Source organism: Sceloporus occidentalis, unplaced genomic scaffold, assembly GCF_023333645.1.
Source record: "Sceloporus occidentalis isolate IW3139 unplaced genomic scaffold, rSceOcc1.0.p SCAF_134, whole genome shotgun sequence".
Classification (NCBI taxonomy): Eukaryota; Metazoa; Chordata; class Lepidosauria; order Squamata; family Phrynosomatidae; genus Sceloporus; species Sceloporus occidentalis.
In genome coordinates, this window is record NW_028317114.1 from 791,031 (window position 1) to 811,491 (window position 20,461).

Here is a 20,461-nt window from a genome sequence, read left to right on the forward strand (position 1 = left end):
ATCCTATTTAGCATTATGTTTAGGTAATAATTATATGATAATAGGAAAGATCATTTTATGTCAAAGGACAACTGTAATTTATGAAAATAAAATATGTTAGACTATTTCCATGAACACAATATACACTTTGAACTTAATATTTTGTTCACTTGATGTGAATCTATAGATATACAGTAACATGGTTTTTATAAAGAAGACAAATGTTGATATTATTATGTTAAGTCTTTTAAGTATACCCATAATACTCTCCTTTCCAGATATCATATATATAAATACTTGCAACCCAGGATTAATTTTATAATATGTTTACTTTGATTCTAGACTAAAGTAAGGTTATTTTACAACTCTCGGCTGCCAGGAAAGTCCTGCAAGTTTTACCTTATTGTTTTTCTTTATGCTAATCATTTTATCGCTTAAAATGTGTACATTTTGTAACAAAACAAAACTCAGAGACTAATTAATTTAAAGGTTAACATTGTATTTTGCAGATATATGATGTTAGACTGTTGTGCATATGTATTAATGGGGCATTTTCACTTGCTTACCAGCCTTTTTCTGTTTCCCAAATTGTCCTATATTTGTTGTAAGCCTTGCTTTACCTCATTAGGCAGCCATGGCCCATTAATTGTACAATCACACAAGAATCCTTATCAGACCTTTGTGTCTCGACTGGTAAATGTGTGCACCTCAATAATTGCAAAACTTAAGAATCTGATAAAGTTAGTTGTAGATGATTCTGCAGAAAGACCAGAGTTCTCATGTTCCTTAAAAAGAGACTTTTTCAATATGAAATTTGATATTAAGTTAGTAATTTAGGGAACAGAGGAGGGATTATACATCCACCTCTTAAAGAGTGATGCTCTATATAACCTAGAAGATAACTTCCAACATTCAGTTCCTGTTGGTAGGACACAGATTTAGCTTGTGAGCACATAATGTACCTTACATAGAATAACCTGGATATAACATTTATATATTTTATATATGTGGATACAGTGTATTTACTCCTCCCAAATTTCTATTTTCAGTTTATCCAGACAGTATGGTGTTTATTGACTGTTAGTGAACACGTTTTTGACTATGTAATGAGTCCATGCCATGGTCTTTGGAGATATACACTACCTTTCAAAAGTTTTGTCCATTAAAATAACATCAGAAATACAGTATAGACATGGTTAATATTCTAAATGACTATTGTAGCTGAAAACAGCTGATTTTTAATGGAATATCTTCACAGGCGTACAAAGGCCCTTTATCAGCAACTATCACTATTGTGTTCCAGTGGCACATTGTGTTAGCTAATCCAAGTTTAAAACACTAATTGATTATTAGAAAACCCTTTTGCAATTATGTTAGCACAGCTAGAAAAGTCCTTGTTTTCCATGCAAACATCTAAGTGACCCCGATTGGCAGGTGCTGCTCATGTATACCAAGCCAGCTGCAAGGTAAAGGGAGACATTTTCTAGATATGCAGATTGCGCATTTCCACAAAAAATGTTGGCATGCCAAAAATAATCAGCTGGATAATATAAGTACTTTTAGTTTGTCCCCAATGAAAAAAGAAAAGGCTTTATATATATATATATATATAAACTATATATATATATATATATATATATATATATATATATATATATATATATATATATAAACGAGATATATATATATATATATGTATAACTATATATATATATATATATATATATATACATATATATATAGAGAGAGAGAGAGATAACATCGATTACATATGTGGAATTCTTATTGTATGCAATGTGTACCATATTGTCGTTGTTATAATATTCATTTGCATAAATCTCATTAAAAAGGAGCAGAAGTCTCATAAATCTTTTGATAGATGAATATGACATCATTTGAAGTGTAACGTATTAATTTTTTTGGATACAAATAATTGTACTGCGATCATTGTAGATAATTATGATGGTTAGAGGCAATGCAGAAAGGAAATGAGTGAAGTACAAAAGATTATTTTGTCTTAACATCAAAATTTTTCATGAAATCTGGGAAAGAAATGGAGACGTAACCTTCAAATTATTGGAGAAACTTTATACCGAAAATTAGTGTGTTTTTGATCAGCCATGATTTCATGAGGTATTCATAAGTATTTTTCTTTCTTCCTTAGGATTTTTTTTTTGCCACTGCTTCTTTCATCGTATACAGGTTAGGGCCGGATTGCCTCAAAAAAAGGTCACAGAGATATATATGGTCTTTTTAATATAAATGATAGGACAGACAAGGTCATATCTACTAAACTATATGGTTTCAAGCAGTAGACAAGTTCACACATAACTACAAAATAAAATCACAAACGTATTAGACAACGTTAAAATTAGCAGCATATAATAGAACTAATGTACTCACAAAATCATATACAGTGTTCAAGCTCTGTTGTTATTAAGTGATTTACCTAGGTGGTAACCTAAAACCTTCTATGCTTGACAAGCAATGAAACGTATCGGGATATAGCCAATGTACCTTGGACAAAGCAGTTTTTCAACATTGTGTTTTCCAGGAAATGTAAGAGCATAAAACAGCATGATATCTATTTAAATGAGGGGGAAAACTGCCATAACGTACTCTATGAACGTACATTTATAGTGCAATATGGTGGCTCCAAAAACATTTTTAAAATATGGTATATGCATTTCAGTCGCTGGAGAGCCATGTTTTAGTTAGAATTTTCTTAGTGACTTAAAAGTTTCCTTAAGGTGGCAATCTGCTAATTGGTCACTTTACTTGTTTACGGTTTTACCGAGCCAACTAGCATGTATTCTCTTAGGAGGCATAATACATACAGCAGACAATGCATCCCAGACTTGTCCTCCGTGCTTCAGACTCCCTGGTGTCTAGTGGGGGCAGCCAGTGAGGCAGCATTGCTTCTGCCAGCACTTCCTTTGGGGCTTCTATGGTGGAGCACCAGAAGGCCATGTCATGCCAGCGCTCCGTCATAGAAGCCCCAGAGGAAGTGCTGGCAGCAGCGGAGGTTTCCAGAGAGGAGGATCCAGGATCTGGCCTTTTATAGTCAGACCTCTATTTGAGATCCGATTATAAGATGACCTCCAATATAAGACGAGGGGAATTTTTCAGGGATATATATATATTTATATATATATATATACTTATGATTAAACACAATGTATCTCATTTCAGATTTGTACAGGTCAACTACTTTACAATTTCTTTTTGGAGAATTTCATGGAATTCCTCTGTTATGTTGAATTAAATTTAGAAACTTAATTAATGGAGGGCTTTAAGACATCCCTGCTGCCAGCATTTATATAGTACACACACACATAAAAGTTTGTTAATTTAGGATTTCTACCAGCACTACCTGGCATAGACCGGTAACCACCTCTGTTCCAGATGCTGCAGAGATACAATTCCAATCCTTCTATTAATAAAACAGGTATATATTTAATTCAGTACAGGTCCTACTGGGAATGTACATGTATTTTCCGACACACAATGTAACAAGCTATCATGGTAAGCCTACAGGTTTATGGTACACAGGTAGAATTTGATGGCATATAAGAACCATTCGGACCATCTGGTCTGTCCATTGTTTGTGATCTAATGACTCTAATATATTTTACAAGCCATATGTCCTGGGTAGTTCTACAGCCAGCTATAGTAACCCTTATCCTTTGTAGCTTAAAGTGTGCTGGGAATTGTGGGAATTGTAGTGCCGCAACAACTGGAGAGCTACTCGGTAATATTGCTTGCCCTTTAGATGAGACCCAAGAGGGATGCTAATGGATCTTGTTGACTTTATGTTTTTAAGGGATCATGTTTATATCATATTTATGCTAATAATGACTATACATCATACTTGTACATAAAATAATGAGGTGATATTTATTTAGGGGGTCAACATTTAATAACAACTTAGAACTGGGAACATGTATCCATAAAAAAAGGTTTATAAGGCTGCAAAATGCTTACAATGTGAACAGTGGGTTGTAGGCTTTTGGTGGTCTCAGAAGTAATACATAACACAGAGTCAGTGAAGATCCTTCGTATTCCGGATACTGTTCCTAGATAATCTTTGAGAAGGAGATGATGCTTAATCCAGTCCTTTTAACGTTTAAACTGGGTTTAGGTCAAACAATAGAAGCAGTTTTTACTGTTTTGTCATATATATACAATGATGAGTCATAACATAATTACAACCCTCTCTTCCTACTCATCTTCAAATGCAGTTTTATCACTTATTTCAATTATTTATTATAGCAAACCTGTCACTTTTTCAGAATCCATCATGCCTTATTTCTTTATACTAAGTAAACATATTTTCTGATATTTACAAATTAAAAAAAATATGTATGGCTAGTTTGAATTTATTTATGCTAAAAGCTAATCAGTTTTTTGCATCTTGCAATATGTCTGAATAGCATTCAGATTTCTCATAGGGTAAATTAACCTATGTTTATGATATTTCATATTTGTCTAAAAGAATCTCTTATATAAAATGTTAATAGTAAATAATTTTGGGCTATGCCTTTGTAGAATGTGTACATGCGTAAAAGTACACAGAGCAGGACAATTAATTGCTGCAGGAATCCTGTTGAAAAGGTTCGTCTTAAACTCCTCCAGCCATTCCCAACAGGGTCCTGGTCAGATCTAATCTTGGTAAAGAAAAGGCAGGTGTAAGAGGTAGGCAAAGGTTCTTGACAAGGCTGCAGCTCTGAGGCTAATTGCATTTGTCCTTCCAGGTTATGAGATCATAGACGTGCTAATACACAACAACTTTGCATTGTGAAAAGAAATACCAAGGGAAACAGAAAATAAAAAAAAAACAATAAACTTTCTAGAGGTCAAACTCTGTTCACAAACCGAATGAGAACAAATGATGATGGCATTGATGAAAAAAGGGGATAGCTGAGGCAAGGTAAATGAATATTATCTAGGGGAATCAGTACACTTTACTGGTCTGCAGGAAACCTTAAGGAGGAAAACTAGGTCTGATACAGAGTCACAGAGGCTCATCTTGTTAGCATGCAAAGGGAGAAATGCATAATAAAATACTTTACTATGCATTCTAATGAAAGAAAATAAACACCAGCTTACCTGAGGTATAAACTGCAGCTATCCTCTTCTCTGGTCCGATAATTCTTGCCACCAATTGGCTGCATGATAATTAAAAGTGGCAGGAAAGCGCTCCCTTTAAAATCAATGGGAGCACATTCCACTTATGTGATCACTGAGCCAGTATTGGAGCTGACTGGAGGTAAGTATGTAATGTATAGGGAAATATGTTCGGCTGAACACCTCGTACATTACAATTTAAAGAGACCATGCAGCTGTATCTATTAAAGTGCTTATGATGGGCAGTGTGTCCCTTTAAATGTAGGAAAGTTAAACTTCTTCAAGATAAGACTTAATGTGGTTGTTATCACTAAAGCAACCAATAGAATGATCAAAAGCATTCCATTGGTTGGTACATTGAAAAGAACACTTTTTTGTAGTAGAATCACACATATTTCTGCAGTTGAACACTTTAAACAAGCAATGCAAAAATAGGTGTTTTTCTTGATTATTTCTATTGATTAGTGATTACAAAAGGACTTTTCAGAAGTCAGAGGTATAAGAATATTGAGCAACAAAATGCAATCTTGATTGTTTGGCCTTAAAGCATACAGAAGATTAAATTGATGGGGTTATGGCAGGATTCCAACACCATTGCTGACCATGATATCTGTTAGTGCCAGAAGTCAGCAGGTCCTCAAGTTATTCAAAGGTGATAATTGTAAATATCTCGCCTTTAGACAATGACAATGTAGTTATTCATTTAATTAATGCCTTGGTAGAAAGGTTATTTTCACTTACACAAGGGAAAAGAAAGATGACTGAAATGAAAGCTTAGAAGACAATCAGAAAAAACCTGCAATCATTTTTTGAAAACTGTCAAGACAAATCTAGAGGCATGTTAGTAACCAGTTATTTTAAGTTTGCAAAATATACGAATTTCCTACAACTAATCATTTTATTTACATAATATCTTTAAATTAACCTTCTAAAAAATAATCTAAGATTCATAGGTAAAGAAGCAAACAGATATTATAATACAGTATTCTGACACTGAATTTAAGTGGCTCTCTTAAACATACATACACATAAATATCAGCATTCAAGGCTATAGTGCCAGGGAACCATCATTAGAAGGAAGGATCTGGCAGTTAATATTATAATGTAGTCATAGATTATGGGAGCAAAACCCTCTTAATCATAAAGGATACTTACATTCTTGCACAAAGGAGCTAGAATACTGGTTGAGTACAAAGGCTCACAGCTTGGGTTTATGTATATTGCAAATAAGTTTTTCCTAGCTCTGTCCATGGTGCCGAAACCTTAATATCATAATACTAAAGATATTTGCCTCTCTGTTGTCCTTAGTGCCATGTTCACATAACATGTAACAGGGGAGGGCTGGCTGCCTACGGCCTGGGGGGCAAGTCTAGTCAAGTGCCCCATTGCACCACCGAATCAGCCCACCATCCATGCCCATCTTTTCCTGATTTTCTAACACTTGTTGATGTAATGTGATGGCATTGGGAGTACGTCAGTACACTAAAAAAAAGTCATCATACACGGGACTCCTGAAGCCACAATTTAACACAACTAATCCCTTTTAATAAAATATGCAGATTGAAATAGATTAAATAACACAAAACCCTCACTTTTCTGCTCACTGATTTCTGGGCCTAGAAAATTGTATATTGTATATTTATCCCACCGCCCAGCCCCCACTTTAGTATTGATTTATGTGATGCCCCCAGCCAGTACCCTCCCGTGAATTAATGCCCGCCCTCTTAGTACTCAGATTTCACTCACAGGATCTGCCAAACACCCAGAATGGAAGCACAGGACTTCCCATCTTTTACCCCAAACAACCTGTCTGTGGTATCCACAAACAGCCTCTCTGTGCAATGCTTTCCCCCTACTTACACATCCATGCAATCACACACGTATTCATTCATTCATTTATTATTCACAAGCATTCATTCACTCATTCATATATTATTTCCTCATTTACAGATACTAATCATTTACAGATACTCATTCATTCACTAATTGACAGATAATCATTAATTTCCTCAATCATGCATACTCATTCATACAACCTCCCCCACCCCCTTACCTGAACTGCAGATGCCACTCGCAGACTTTTGCAGGAGCCGCTGCATCCCTCTGTGTTCTTCTCTTGTACCGCCTGGGAAAGCAGGAACGGAGCAGAGTCATGTGATGTGACGTAAAGACTCCACTGGTTTCCTGCTTGTCCTGGGTGGAACAAGAGACGTTGCTCGCACTGGATGCTTCTGATTCCTTGTTGTGGTTCCGGAAATGCGGAATTTTACGGTAGATACTGGCATTAGTAAAAATGCAAGAGACATTATGTGGCACCTGTATAAATGCATTTTACTTTTATTAAATGCCTGTGTGTATATTATGTGTAAAATTGTGTGTATATATATATATATATATATATATATATATAGTGTAAGCTTTGTTTACATTAGCATTGCATGTGGCCAAATAGCGTGATGGAATTGCCGATATTTATGTCGCGATAGCGAACCTATGGCACGCGCAACGGGCACACAAAGCCTTCCATTGTGGCACGCGGCCAGGTTCCTCACTGACGGGGCCGGTCTTTGGGGTGTGTAGGAGAAGAGAGGGGGCGCAAAGCGGTAGCTCATGAAAAAGTTTACAGCAATCGCTCGGGGCCCTTCTGTTCAGCTCAGAGCCCTTCCGCTCCCTGCTGCCACCCGCCTTTGTGCTGCTCTGACTGCAGTGGTGGGAGTGCGAGGCCTCTATCACAGGGTAAGTGAACTACAAAGGAAGGGGGGGTTAGATAGATAGTGAGAAGGGGGATAGTAAAAATATTGACATAATGAGTGAGAGAATAACTTAATGTGTGGGTGAATTATGTGAATGAGTGAGAGAATGAATACATTAATGAGTGGGTAAATTGTGTGAATGAGTGAGATTATGAATGTGTGGATGAATTGTGTAAATGACTGAGAGAATTAATGAATTAATGTGTGAATAAAGTGTGTCTGAATGAGAGAATGAAGTTATGTGTGGATGAATGGCTTGAATGATTTTTGAAAATGCATTCATAAATATGTGTACATGATTTGAGAGAATTAATGATTGCGTGAGTGGCTCCATTTATTTTTGTTATACACTGATATTATTTCAGTGCAAATGCTAATGTTATTTAATAAAATCCATTTCCTGAATAGACCCTCTTTTCGTGTGTTTCTCTGCTTGGGCGGATAGATAGGCCAAATAGTTATTATCTGCTGCCACATTTTATGTTTATATGCTTAAAAACAAACATAATTTATATGGGCAAATTGATGCACACTGTTGTGTATAGTAATTTTGTACCGAAAAAACATCATCTGCGTGTTTAATATGTAGTGTCGGCACTTTGAGGTCTGCAACTTGGTTTGATGCAGAAAATTGGGCACTCGGACCCAAAAACATTCATCACTGCCTTAGATAATAGATAGTATTTTTTAATGGTATTTATTTACAGGGAATGTGCTGAATTCTTGGTTTGTTTTGTGTATTTATTAGTCATTATTATTCTAGCAGCAGCCTGGGAATCTGAATTTGTATGCCTTTTAGGTTGTGCTACTCTATTTTTGTATATTTTTTGTTGTCCTTGGTTAGTATGGAAATGTATTTTGACCATCATAATATTGTGTTATTTGACTGAGGTTTCCTCTTTGGCTAAAAATACTATTTTTGTATTATCTGCTTACACAGTAGTAATCTTCGCCTGCATTTCTGCTCAAGTTGCAGCATTAATGGTTGGTCTCTCCTGAAGTGATCAGGAACAATATTGGTGCAGACTAATGACACAAGACAGCTTCTTGAACATTGTCATTTTATAATGTATTTTTTCGTATCTTTCTTCAGGCACATCAGTCACACAACTACTTGCCCGGGACCTTGATGATGACAGACTGGTGTTTGGAGTTGTTGGGGATGAGGCCAGAAGATTTTTTGCTGTGGAAAGTGAAACTGGCGTAGTGTGGCTGAGACAACCTTTAGATCGAGAGGTAATGTTCTCTCCTTGAGATGGAAACTATTACTGTTCCTTTACTGTATAGGTGCTTATATTGATATACATTAAATTTCCTAGAAAAACTAATTTGGGACACATAAAGATGCACCTGTAAAATGCTTCATCAGGTATGGTTTTCCTGTCTTGTGTTTCTATCCTCTACAATTGAGCATCTTCACACGAGAAATAATATGACACAGGCCTCTGCATATTTTAATAAAATTTAAATCACTTCACATTTGAGTGGTGCAAATATTACCCATAAAAAACAGTTTTGGTGTTTGCTGTAAACCCTGCACCTCCTTTAGCTCTGCAGATTTTGTGGGGCTGGCATGTACCGTACTTGAATGCTCTGTTTGTACCTAATGAGGCATAATTTACTTTATTGGTAATATTATAGAAATTGCCTGCTTATTGTCCCCTTGGCAAGCAAAGGGACTTACGCGATCATTTTTCATGTGGAGGAAACTAAAGGGAGAAAACATGAAGTGATAAAAAATACTGTCCAAAAAGACATTGTGGTTCCCTCTGGTTTATTATGTGTTTATCCGTTGCGGGCTAACAGGCGCTGTGTGAATTTCTTGTTACTGCTGGCGAAATATGTAAGCAGTGCCTGGGGGCCAGAGATGGATTCACAATGTTCTAACTGAGCTGTGCTGCTGTTGTCAGATAGCAGCACCTGTGAGGAGGCTTCTCTAGATCACCCAGCAACTTCCTTTAGGGCAATAAATTATCTAATGAAAATTATGAGTATTTTGCTGCTTAGAGCTAATCAGTTTATCTGCCGGTTTAGTCTGTGGTTAATTCATACATAAACATAGCTTATCTTTTAACAATTTCAGTGATTTGAAGGTCATAGCTACTAATTAACCCATGGATAACCTGTAACATCATCAAGTGCATGTTATGAGTAAATCTCTATTTCCTCTTACCTCCAGATCCGTCATTCCTACAACAGGTTAAAAAGGCATGCCAGAGTTGTGACTAAAACAGCAAATTTAAGCCCTTATGGTTTAATAATATCTGCCTTTTGGTTCACAGTCATTACGAGAATAAGCGACTTGTGAATTTAAACATTCTGGGCCGAAAAGTTGATTTATTAATAATTACTTAACCATTTCATTACCCTCTGACATGCCTACTGCATCCTGTTTTGTTTTTTACTATCCGCACTAAAACAATTAGCAAGAGCGTGTTTTATTTTTAAATAAATAGAAAGTTTATTAAATTTATAATGCGTTTGTTTTCCTTGCAGCCACAGATCTTAAACAGTGTCAGAAAATCGTTAAACTTCTAAATAAACTCCATGGTGCTTGCCTGGGATTGTACTCTAGTATATGGGTTACATGAAACATAAGCACCGGTGCTCTCAGGCCTGTAATTTACAGCCGAAGATAAGGATCAATAATTAGAACGGAGATATAAACCTGGTACATTCTCTTCCAGGACAACTTGCTGAGTTTTTACCCTCAGTATCCAATCACTCAAGATAAAAGACCTTGCCCCAGATAGCCATTCTAAGATATCACTTTTTCATACCACTTTCATTGAAAGTTAGTAATTTTCCTGAAAACAAATATAACAATAGAATGATCTCATACATTTCTCTTGTGGTCTGTAGGCATGGTTATATAGGTATGTATTGCTCACTTATACACAGGGAATTATTAATAAGAGTGTTAAAAAAAATGGTTTGAAAAAGAGAATCACACCATAAAAAGTGGCACAACTCATGTATAAATCTTTGTTGGCTTTTTGTCCCCCCCCCCAAAAAAATGACAAAATGAACTAACTGGCTCATCTGCAGGCTATCATATCTGAAAAAACAAAAAATATGTATAAAGGCTGGTAATTCCATTTATACACTATTTGGACAAAAGTACACCAACAGGGACTTTTATGACATTCTATTCTAAATACGTTAACATATTACTACACAGTTGGTCCTCCCATTGCAGCTATAGCAGCTTCCACTCTTCTGGGAAGGCTTTCTACAAGATTTTTTTGGGGTATTTTAGTGGAAATTGCTTCGTACACTGGGGCACAGTCATGCTGGAATAGAACATGGCCTTCCCAAACTGTTCCCACAAAGTTGAAAGCATAGAACTGCCCAAAATGTCTTGGTATGTCCCCTTCAGCATACCAAGACATTTTCTAGGATGCTATTCTTCCAACTTCATGTCCCAAGTGCAGAGAGCTCTGACCTCAACCCGATTGAACACCTTTGGGATGAACTGGAATGGAGATTGTGAGCCAGGCCTTCTCGTCCAACATCAAGGCCTGATGTCAAAAAATGCTCTAATGGATGACTGTGCTAAAATTGCCACAGAAACCCCCCAAAATCTAGTGGGAAACTCCAAAAAGGAGGGGGGGCGACTACATCTAATGTCTCTGTATTTAGAATGCATAAAATGAACTGTTGATACACATACAGTGGATATATAATTATGTCACAAGTGTGATTTCAGCCTGTTGTACTGTAAAATCACTTGAAAAGTGCTAGACGATCACATAATGTCTGCGTAGAACGTGTATCAAAAGTTTGTAACAGTGCTATTTACCCAATCCACTGGGTTTTATTTACAAAAAAAGCTATTTAGAGACAATTTTATAATGTAGACCAGTCACAATAGCAACAGATTTAATGTTTCTGCTGATTGTGGCACTCTTGGTGCCTTGGCCACAGACCTGCTCTGTGTAAAGAGTGGTTACTCAATAAAATGAGAGTTGGCAGAATAATTTCAAGTAAAGTTGTTGTTTCATTATTCATTGTAAATGAATGAATGGTTAATTTCTTTGTTGAAATGGCTGAACTGGCTCTGGATAATGCATAGTTCAATCAATTGTCCTTCTTAAAATATCACTGGTTTAAATATGTGACATGCAGGGCCATCCAAGGTGTTCTTGGAGCTAAACATCACTGGGGTAAACCAATCATAATCTTGTGAGTTCCGGGAGAGGAAACTGTAGCTCTCATTCAGACTTTTCCGGCAACTCCCTTTCAGTCAATAAGCCCCACTAAGTGACTCTCCACCCAAAACAAAATTTTCCTTAAATCCTGATGGTAAAAGGATGGTTATTCTAAAATAGAATTGCATATTAGTGTGAACCGATAATATTGATTAAGCTTTCACTCAATATTGAATTTTAATGTTTCTAAAAACCTATGCAAGCGAATTGAGCAGTAATTGATTACCGTTCAGGTCCTGCTCATGTCAGCAAATTTCCTGTTCCAGCACTGGAGAGCTATAGTGAGCCACAGTTGTGGACTCCTATAGCTTCACGTGGCCTGTATACACCATTGAAGAAGAAGAAGAATATGCAATACTTTTTTACATTTTTGCCTTTTTTTTAAGTTAACATTTTTTCAAGGCTGTTTCTTATCGATAATCATACACAGTTATGTTAAAGAAACATATTTGTAATGGCACACTGGGTTCTTCCTTTTGCTCTGTTCCCAATGGTATTTTGCATGTAATTATGCTTTTAGCTAAAATCTGAAGCACTGGTGTCAGAAGATAAAACACTATTTCTAATCGTATTATATTGTCTTTTTTCATTTCAGACTAAATCGGAATTCACAGTTGAATTTTCTGTCAGTGACAGCCAAGGGGTACGTATGACTTTTTTCATGACATGAAAAAAAAGATAAATCAGTGAGCGCTAAAACACGACGAGCTAAATGAAGAAATGACGATAGGGTGGGAGAATGTCGTGACTCGTGTAGGTGCTGCCAGCAGGAGTCACTGTGAAAGAAAACTTTGGACTGATGTATCAATACATACCATACATATGTAAATGGCTCAAAACATATGTATGGCATGTATAGCTAGATATACATATAGTCAAAAGGGGGGAAACATTTTTTCAATCATGGTTCTATAACTTGTGGCTATATACCTCTGATTTCATCTAAGGAACTTTCACTTCGGTATTGGATGATTATCATTCTTTATTCACATATATGCAAGTACACATAAATGGAAGACTTGTTGATTGGGAATGTATTACTGATGACTCAAATTTTATACCTTGTAGCATGTAAGGAGGTTTCTACGTAACCCACAGGGTGGTAGATAAGTGGAACAGCTTCCTAGCTAAAGTCATTGATGCCAGCACAGTGAGGACATTTAAACATACAGTATATGGTATAGGCATATGACTATCCCGAATCTATGACCAAGGAACAAATAAGGATGGATGTTTAGCAGGAGAAAACAGACAGGCTAGATGTTCCAAATTTCAGTTTCTTGGAAATTGCAATATGTAAACCATTTACAGAGGGAGCTGATCATATGAACTGTCAAGACTGCACAGGTCTCTTCAGATATTAGACCTCTGAGGTCTCTCATTCCATAAACATTGGTCCAGGGATCCTGGGAAAATATAAAATGTGGCAAAGTATGTTGTAAAAGTGATTTTCTTCTTATTATTTGAGAAAGTAACCGTCGTACTCAAGTATTGTGTCTATCGAATAGCCAAGTCAGTTAACTACACAGGAAACAATTATTGCTTCGTCATTTTATTCACATCTTTATTCACATCCCACTAATATGGATGTGGGATTTAGAATTGTCAGTGACATTAATGTCCCTGCTTTTAATAATAAAAGTTTTCATTTATCTATTCTAATTGATGTATCTATACTAGACAAGTGTTTTACGTGTACCACCTTGATCCAAATTGATACTGTGATCAAAGCAGGTCTCTGACATAGGAGCAGCAATTTCATGAATATCAGTTGATTTGCCAGCATGTATACGATAAGTATACGCATCTCATTATAATTAGCCATCTAGTACATTACTTTTGCTTTACGTTTACTTAACCACACAACACCTTGATAGCATTTGTTTATGTGCCTCCATTAAAAATAATAACCTATGTTGGTTTATTGCCCTTCTAGAAACATAGTTACATTGTGTTTTGCATTCCCCTAGGTTATCAAAGGCAAAGTAAATATTCAAGTTGGTGATATCAACGATAATGCCCCAACTTTTCACAACCAGCCGTATACAGTGCGCATCGCTGAGGTACGTGTCGTAAGATAAGGCTTTGAAATATGCTGGAATATGTGATGCATGTTAGTACAGTTATTATACTGATCAACAGAGTGGTATGGAATGATTCACAAAATAGGTATTGCTAATGAGTTATTTATGGATTTCTATACAAAGTGTTTAATGATGGAATTTCTAAATCCTGCATTTAGTTTACTATATACACCAATGTAATGATGCTTACACATCAAATCAAGCACTGCTTATGTGTATTAAAATGTATGTGTGCATTGGTATTAAAATTGATCTCAAGCTTCTTTGGATTTGAATGATTATTCCTGCCTACTAAGAGTGGTCTGACTTGTACTTGTACTCTGATACTATGCCATAACTTCTACATAGAACACACTATATATATATATATATATATATATCTTATTTTTATATTTTTAAACACATATTTATGTGTATATATATTTTATATATTTATAAGAGGTGTTTTTAAACAACCCGTATACAGTTTCCATTCAGTGTCACGTGGATGTGCACTGATCCTCTTTCTGTTGCTCATAGACGTTGGTCATTTTACTAATATGTTAATTGTTTTTAGTATATATACCAGTAATGTTCTTTGGCTGATTTTGCTCAGGAGCCTCTTCAAAACATTTGTGATTGGACGGATTCATGCAGTATGTTGGCTGTGGTATGGCAAATTAGCTGCTAGGGTTTAGGATGTATTTTTATTGATCTTTGTGTTTTAGTAAATGACCTGCACAGGAATAGATATGGAGCCACGATATCTACAGGTTGAACGGAAGACATATTATTACACAATAACAAATGGTTTCTAAGTGCAGCAATCCTGATCAATACAACTTTAAAATAGAGGAAACCAACAAGTAGCACTTGCAAATCTCATTACCTTCAGCCAACATGTGCTCTTCCAAATTCGATTTAGCATCATGGGTGTTGACAGAGCTTCCAGTTAGTTGAGACACAAAATGTTTTATTTTGTAACCAGTCAGTTGTGCGATGAAAAATGTAAAGCTGCTTCTTTAACTGTACTTTGTGAAGAAATGACCAAAATAGCATATAAAAAAGTTATTCTGGTGCAGAGTTAGAAAAGATTTCTTATTGCAATAGCAACCAATCGAACTTTTCATTTGTTGCTATTGTTAGGGGCTGATGGAGCTGCAGCTCCAGGCTCCTACCTGAATATTAGCCCCCCTTCCTACATATAACATATGTAAACACACATACACAAATTACACACACTTACTCATACTCACTAATACACACTCCATCTCACCCCACAATTGCACATCCATGCTGACACACAGAATTAAACATCCATGATCATACAAACACACAATTACACATCCATGACCATACAAAAACACATCCATGCTTACACACACACACATGTACACATCCATGCTCACACACACACACGCACAATTACATATCCGTGCTTTCACACACACAAGTCCACATCTACGATCACACACACAGTCCACATTTATGATCACACACAACTGATGAAAGTCAGCAATGACTGAAACGTCGACTTGACTTTGTTTGAATAAAGAAAAGTTGTTAACGTGAAGACCTGGAGTGCTGACCATCCTTTGAGAGTGCTTTGTATGGAAACTGCTGTTTACTAGCACCAGGCTTGGAATATTTGGAATGGTGTGCAATGGACTTTGTGAGTAAATATATATATATATATATATATATATATATATATTGTGACAGAAAGCAGGGGATGATAATGGAGGGAGTTTATATATCCCCATATATTTTGCAGGGTGGTTACCCTCAATAGTTTTACCAGCCCCAGGGAGATGTTTTGTTAATAATGGAATTGCTGTATGTCTTATTTGTGTATTTTGGGTCCCTGGGGTGGAGCATTTGGAGAGTAGGGCGGGCCAGTGCTCCATTCCACATTTTGTGAGCAGCCGAAGACCAGCAGGTGGGAATCCAGTCCGGAGATTCATGGATACTCTCCTGGTACTCACCTGTTTCCACTAATTAATGGGAGAGGCAGTTAAGTAGCCTCCTGATCTCAGTGCAAGAGAGATCATTTGGCTCCATGAGTGAGAGGGAGAGAGCTGCCAAAATACTGAGTGCTGCCATTATTGCATACAATTTGTTATTTTGTTTGTTGGAACGGATAAGCCGCCCAACTGCAGTTAGGTTGGAGAACCGTGTATTAGTTAGTGTTCACAAGAGCAAGGATTTTTGTTTTAATTTATTTATTTTTCTGTAATGCCTGTGGCGACAAAATAAAAACAGGCCCAGCCTTTTATTTTACCCTCCTCGTGTCTGAGCCGTCTCTGCAGCCTGGAAGAGTACCAAAGTGAAGGGGTATTGTGTCACAATATATATATATATATATATATATATTGTAGGGGACAGCTCACGCATGGGGCGGCAATGACAGTTTCACACAGGTTTCCAACGTAAAAGCGTGTTTATTTAGATGTTGTAATCACAGAGCACCTTGTAAACAAAACAAACTATAAGCCTGTCCGGCCCCGAATCTGTAGCAGTGAGCACTAAGCAGGAGTAGAAATTCCATGGTCATTGAGGGGCAAACCCTCATGCCCCACCACAGCTATAGTTGCCCCAGAGTACCCGGCTAGACCATAATACAGATGACCAACAGGCCACTGAGAGTGGCTAAACAATGTGCAATAATTATGCCTATAACATACCCTTTCACATCATGAATCCTTCTCCCATCTCTCTTTACTTTAAAGAAGGGTCTATATGGAACACTTATTCATTTAGATTCACAATGGGCAATGTCATATTGTGCTGTGCACAAGTATTACCTTCTGGCATGATCAGGTTAAATTGTGATGAGGGCACATGAGAATGATTAGCTTGTAAGGTCAGACTTGAAGGTTAGCATGATTCTAGTTATTCTAGTTAATGAGTGAATGGGAGAGTATACATTTTTGTCTTCCTAGGAAATCAAGTTGTCTTTGCTAATTCAGCACTACAAAAGAAAAATGCTCTTTAATATGCTGTCGGCTTACACCCTCCTGCCACGGCCCTTTGATCTTCCTTTTCTTTTCCCAGACTGTGGACTTGAGGGATTTCTCTATTAGTTTCTGAATGCATTGCATGTAATTTTCTTGAACTGTCTTCGAGGTGTAAAGAAAGTCATCTAATCAAAACAGATGTTGTACAATTATTCATCTTCCTTTTCCATACATTGCAGACTGATGTATACATTGCTAGGACTTAATGCAAGAGTGAACTACTCCATGCTTGTAAGTTTAAATACCGGTAATTTAAGCGTGGCCAAGAATATCGAACTATTATTTAGACCTTTGGGGAGTCAGTGCTTGGTTAATACTATTTTTGCATTATTTCAGTAAATTGGTATTGTGAAGAGTTCCCTTAACCATAATTATGTATCAACTATCAGTCCAGAATGTGCAGGAAGGTTTATTATTCCTATGTCCCTTTCATAGGTAGTTTTCCCCAGGGATATTCCATTAATAGCATATGTTGCATTATTACCATAATGCATAACTTTGCATTTATCTATGTTGAACCTCATCTGCCACTTGTCCGCCCAGTCCCCAACTGTGTCTAAATCCTCCTGCAAAGAAGAAACTTAAAGATTCATCTGAATTACCCGGCCTAATTTTGTGTCAAAGCCTCACATTTTCTCCACACTCATAGTACTATTATTGTTATTTGGGGCCAGGGCAGAGGCCAAACCTGTGCTGGTGGTTACTCCTTTATTTATAATATATACCTCCCAATAGCCCCATATTTTATGTGACAGTCCTGTTGTTTGGGCAGATTTGGAAGCAGTTGGATTTTTTGGGCCAGTTGATAAGATCCTCTGTTTAAAGGAGATTTAAAGGTGGTCACCTCAGGACGTTCTGCAGCTAAGCTCTACAAGATCACCCTTAAAGTAATATAGGCAGGTTGCCGCTTCTCTACCCCACTGACCGTTGTCCCTAGTTCCACTGCTCTGTGACGCTTGCCACACAATCCCAACAGAAGTGTCTCAATTTGGTATGATTGTGCATAATGTTTTATTTTTCTCACACCAAGGAGAAAAATAAATAATAAAACTAAGCAGCTTGTCTGGTGGAGTTGCTTGACAATCTCATACAATGTAGATTTATATAATGTAGAATAAGCAATCAAAATCGTGCTCCGTGTTAGGTAAATCAAATCTCCCCCACTCAAAAAAATAGGTTTCTTCTGAACTTAGGAGCAATGCACTGCTCCAGTGCTCTGTAAACAGTATCATATTATAGATTGAAATGGAAACAATGTAGCTCAACTGGGCAGCGGACAGTTTTATCATATGTAAGAAAAAACAGAAATAAACAATTGCCATCGATTGTATATTTAAAAGAATCAGTATTTATTAACAAAACAATTGAGGCTTACTTCCGAGTGTAGAGATTCAAGCCAGACAGCAGAAAGAGAAACAGGGTGAAGGTTCCTCAAGTGCACCCATAACTGCATGTGTGGGATTTTAGAGTGGGCTATTTAAGCCCCCCAGCACTGTTCATTCAGTACTTGCTTGTTTTCAAGCTGTTACCTTGTGTGCCTGTATCCCTGTTATGGAAGTTCCCTGTTTTGCCTAACCTGTTTGACCTCAGCTTTGCTACTGGACTATTGTGATACTCTCCAATCCTTGACCACAGCTATACTACTGGACTTTTGTGACACTCTCCAAGCCTTGATCTCAGCTTGTTTTATCGGAAAAAATACCCTTCCGGGAGAACTGTTTCCTTGTCTGGCTATTCCCTATTTAAGGTTTCTATCTGCCCTGTGCTCCGTCCATTCCTGACAGTCCAACATGTTGCACTGTTACCTCATGAACTCCAATGAGCAGGATTCAGAAGAGGGAAAGTTTGTTTTAGGTATGTGGGCTTAACCTATAATTTTTATGTGACTTTGTGCACTCTTCATAGCTAGCTCTAGGCCCTTTCTAGTGGGAGATCCATATTGCTACTGCAATGGAATCTGAAGAGTACCCTGCTCTGGCGTAATCCATAACCTATGACATGATAAAAACATTTTTTTTTTACTCTGGTTAGTGTTACTGCCTTGTAATAAGTAATATGAGTTTCCTGATTTCTGTATTCATGTTTGGTGTAAAGTAGGTGACGATTGGCTGCTGTTGTCAAGAATGGATGATTTATTGAGCATTAGTGAATCTTTATATAGCACAGCCCTGAACAACACTGATCGACTTGTGTTCATTTGCCTGGTCTATGATGATAAAGGGTGAGAACTATAGTGTTGAGAAATGTATTAAAATGTTGCTTATTAATGCAATCTTAGCATAGATACGTATTGTAAAATTTACCAATTCTGTGGCCCATGGGCTACCTGCTGCTCCTTGCCATGTCAATATCTAATAACAGTGGACTCCTTTCTTGTATTTAGTTATCAAGCTCTATCATAAATATCATAGTGTTTATACTCCCAGGACCCTAGTAACTCTGAAGTCGGTTAGCATTGCCCAACACCATATGGCAAATAGAAATAGGAACAGGGTACATAGTCCAAGAAACTACTGTTTTATTAGATTATGATTATATTGTCTATTTACTAGTTCCAGTAGACACTATTAATGTTTTTATATCATCACTTTCACAAAGCTGTGCCACTTGACATGTTTAGACTTTTAAAACCCTGACTATGTCTTTGTTTAGGCCATTTTGGGAAACTCTCTGACAGTTCACACGTAATGTTATTTTTATCATTCTGTAACTGTTTTTTTAAATATCCAATTTATTTTAATGGCCGATGTTGGTTGGGGAAGCTGCCCCATCTTTTATGGTAGTCTCTTCTGGGCAGGTAACAGTCTTCCATAATAGAACCTGACAGTGCATCTCCCCATTTACATTTTAATACACAAAAACTGCAGGCTTTACATTGTCTTTTTATATTATGGCAGAAGCCCTTTTCTCCTGGGTCAGAGCACAGAAGGGTCACCATATCCCTCCAAGGCTTTAAAGACCGGGGGACCTTCTGCACGTGTCAGACTTCATTTTGATGAATGTAATTAAAATTAAGATATTGTTTTAATGATAATGTTATAGTTAATTGCACTGGTTTCCAAGTCTGTTCTGTGGCAGAGTCTTTGGGGGCTCGTATAATTCTATTGCAATGTGTTTGAGATGTGCATACCAAGCAGGCAGTAGAAGTGTGATCTCTCTGCTCAGTGGCATTAGTTGTTTAATTAACACGAAAGCCTTACTTTATCCATTGTGAGGTCTCAATAGCTACTTTCGCCTGTGATCTGTTCTCTTTCATTGCAGAGATTTTACAGATATACCCTTCTTTGTGCTCTCAACTTTGTTATTGTTAG

The 20,461-nt window shown here is 36.9% G+C and overlaps 1 protein-coding gene across 1 annotated transcript in view; it reads left to right on the forward strand.

Moving 5' to 3' along the window:
• LOC149281345 (cadherin-23-like) overlaps nucleotides 1–20,461 on the forward strand; it is a 389,535-nt gene that overhangs the window by 51,275 nt on the left and 317,799 nt on the right. Inside the window, exons 4-6 of the mRNA XM_089499393.1 lie at nucleotides 8,953–9,095; nucleotides 12,666–12,713; nucleotides 14,041–14,133. Coding sequence (XP_089355519.1) covers nucleotides 8,953–9,095; nucleotides 12,666–12,713; nucleotides 14,041–14,133 — 284 coding nt within the window. The remainder of the gene's footprint in view (nucleotides 1–8,952; nucleotides 9,096–12,665; nucleotides 12,714–14,040; nucleotides 14,134–20,461) is intronic.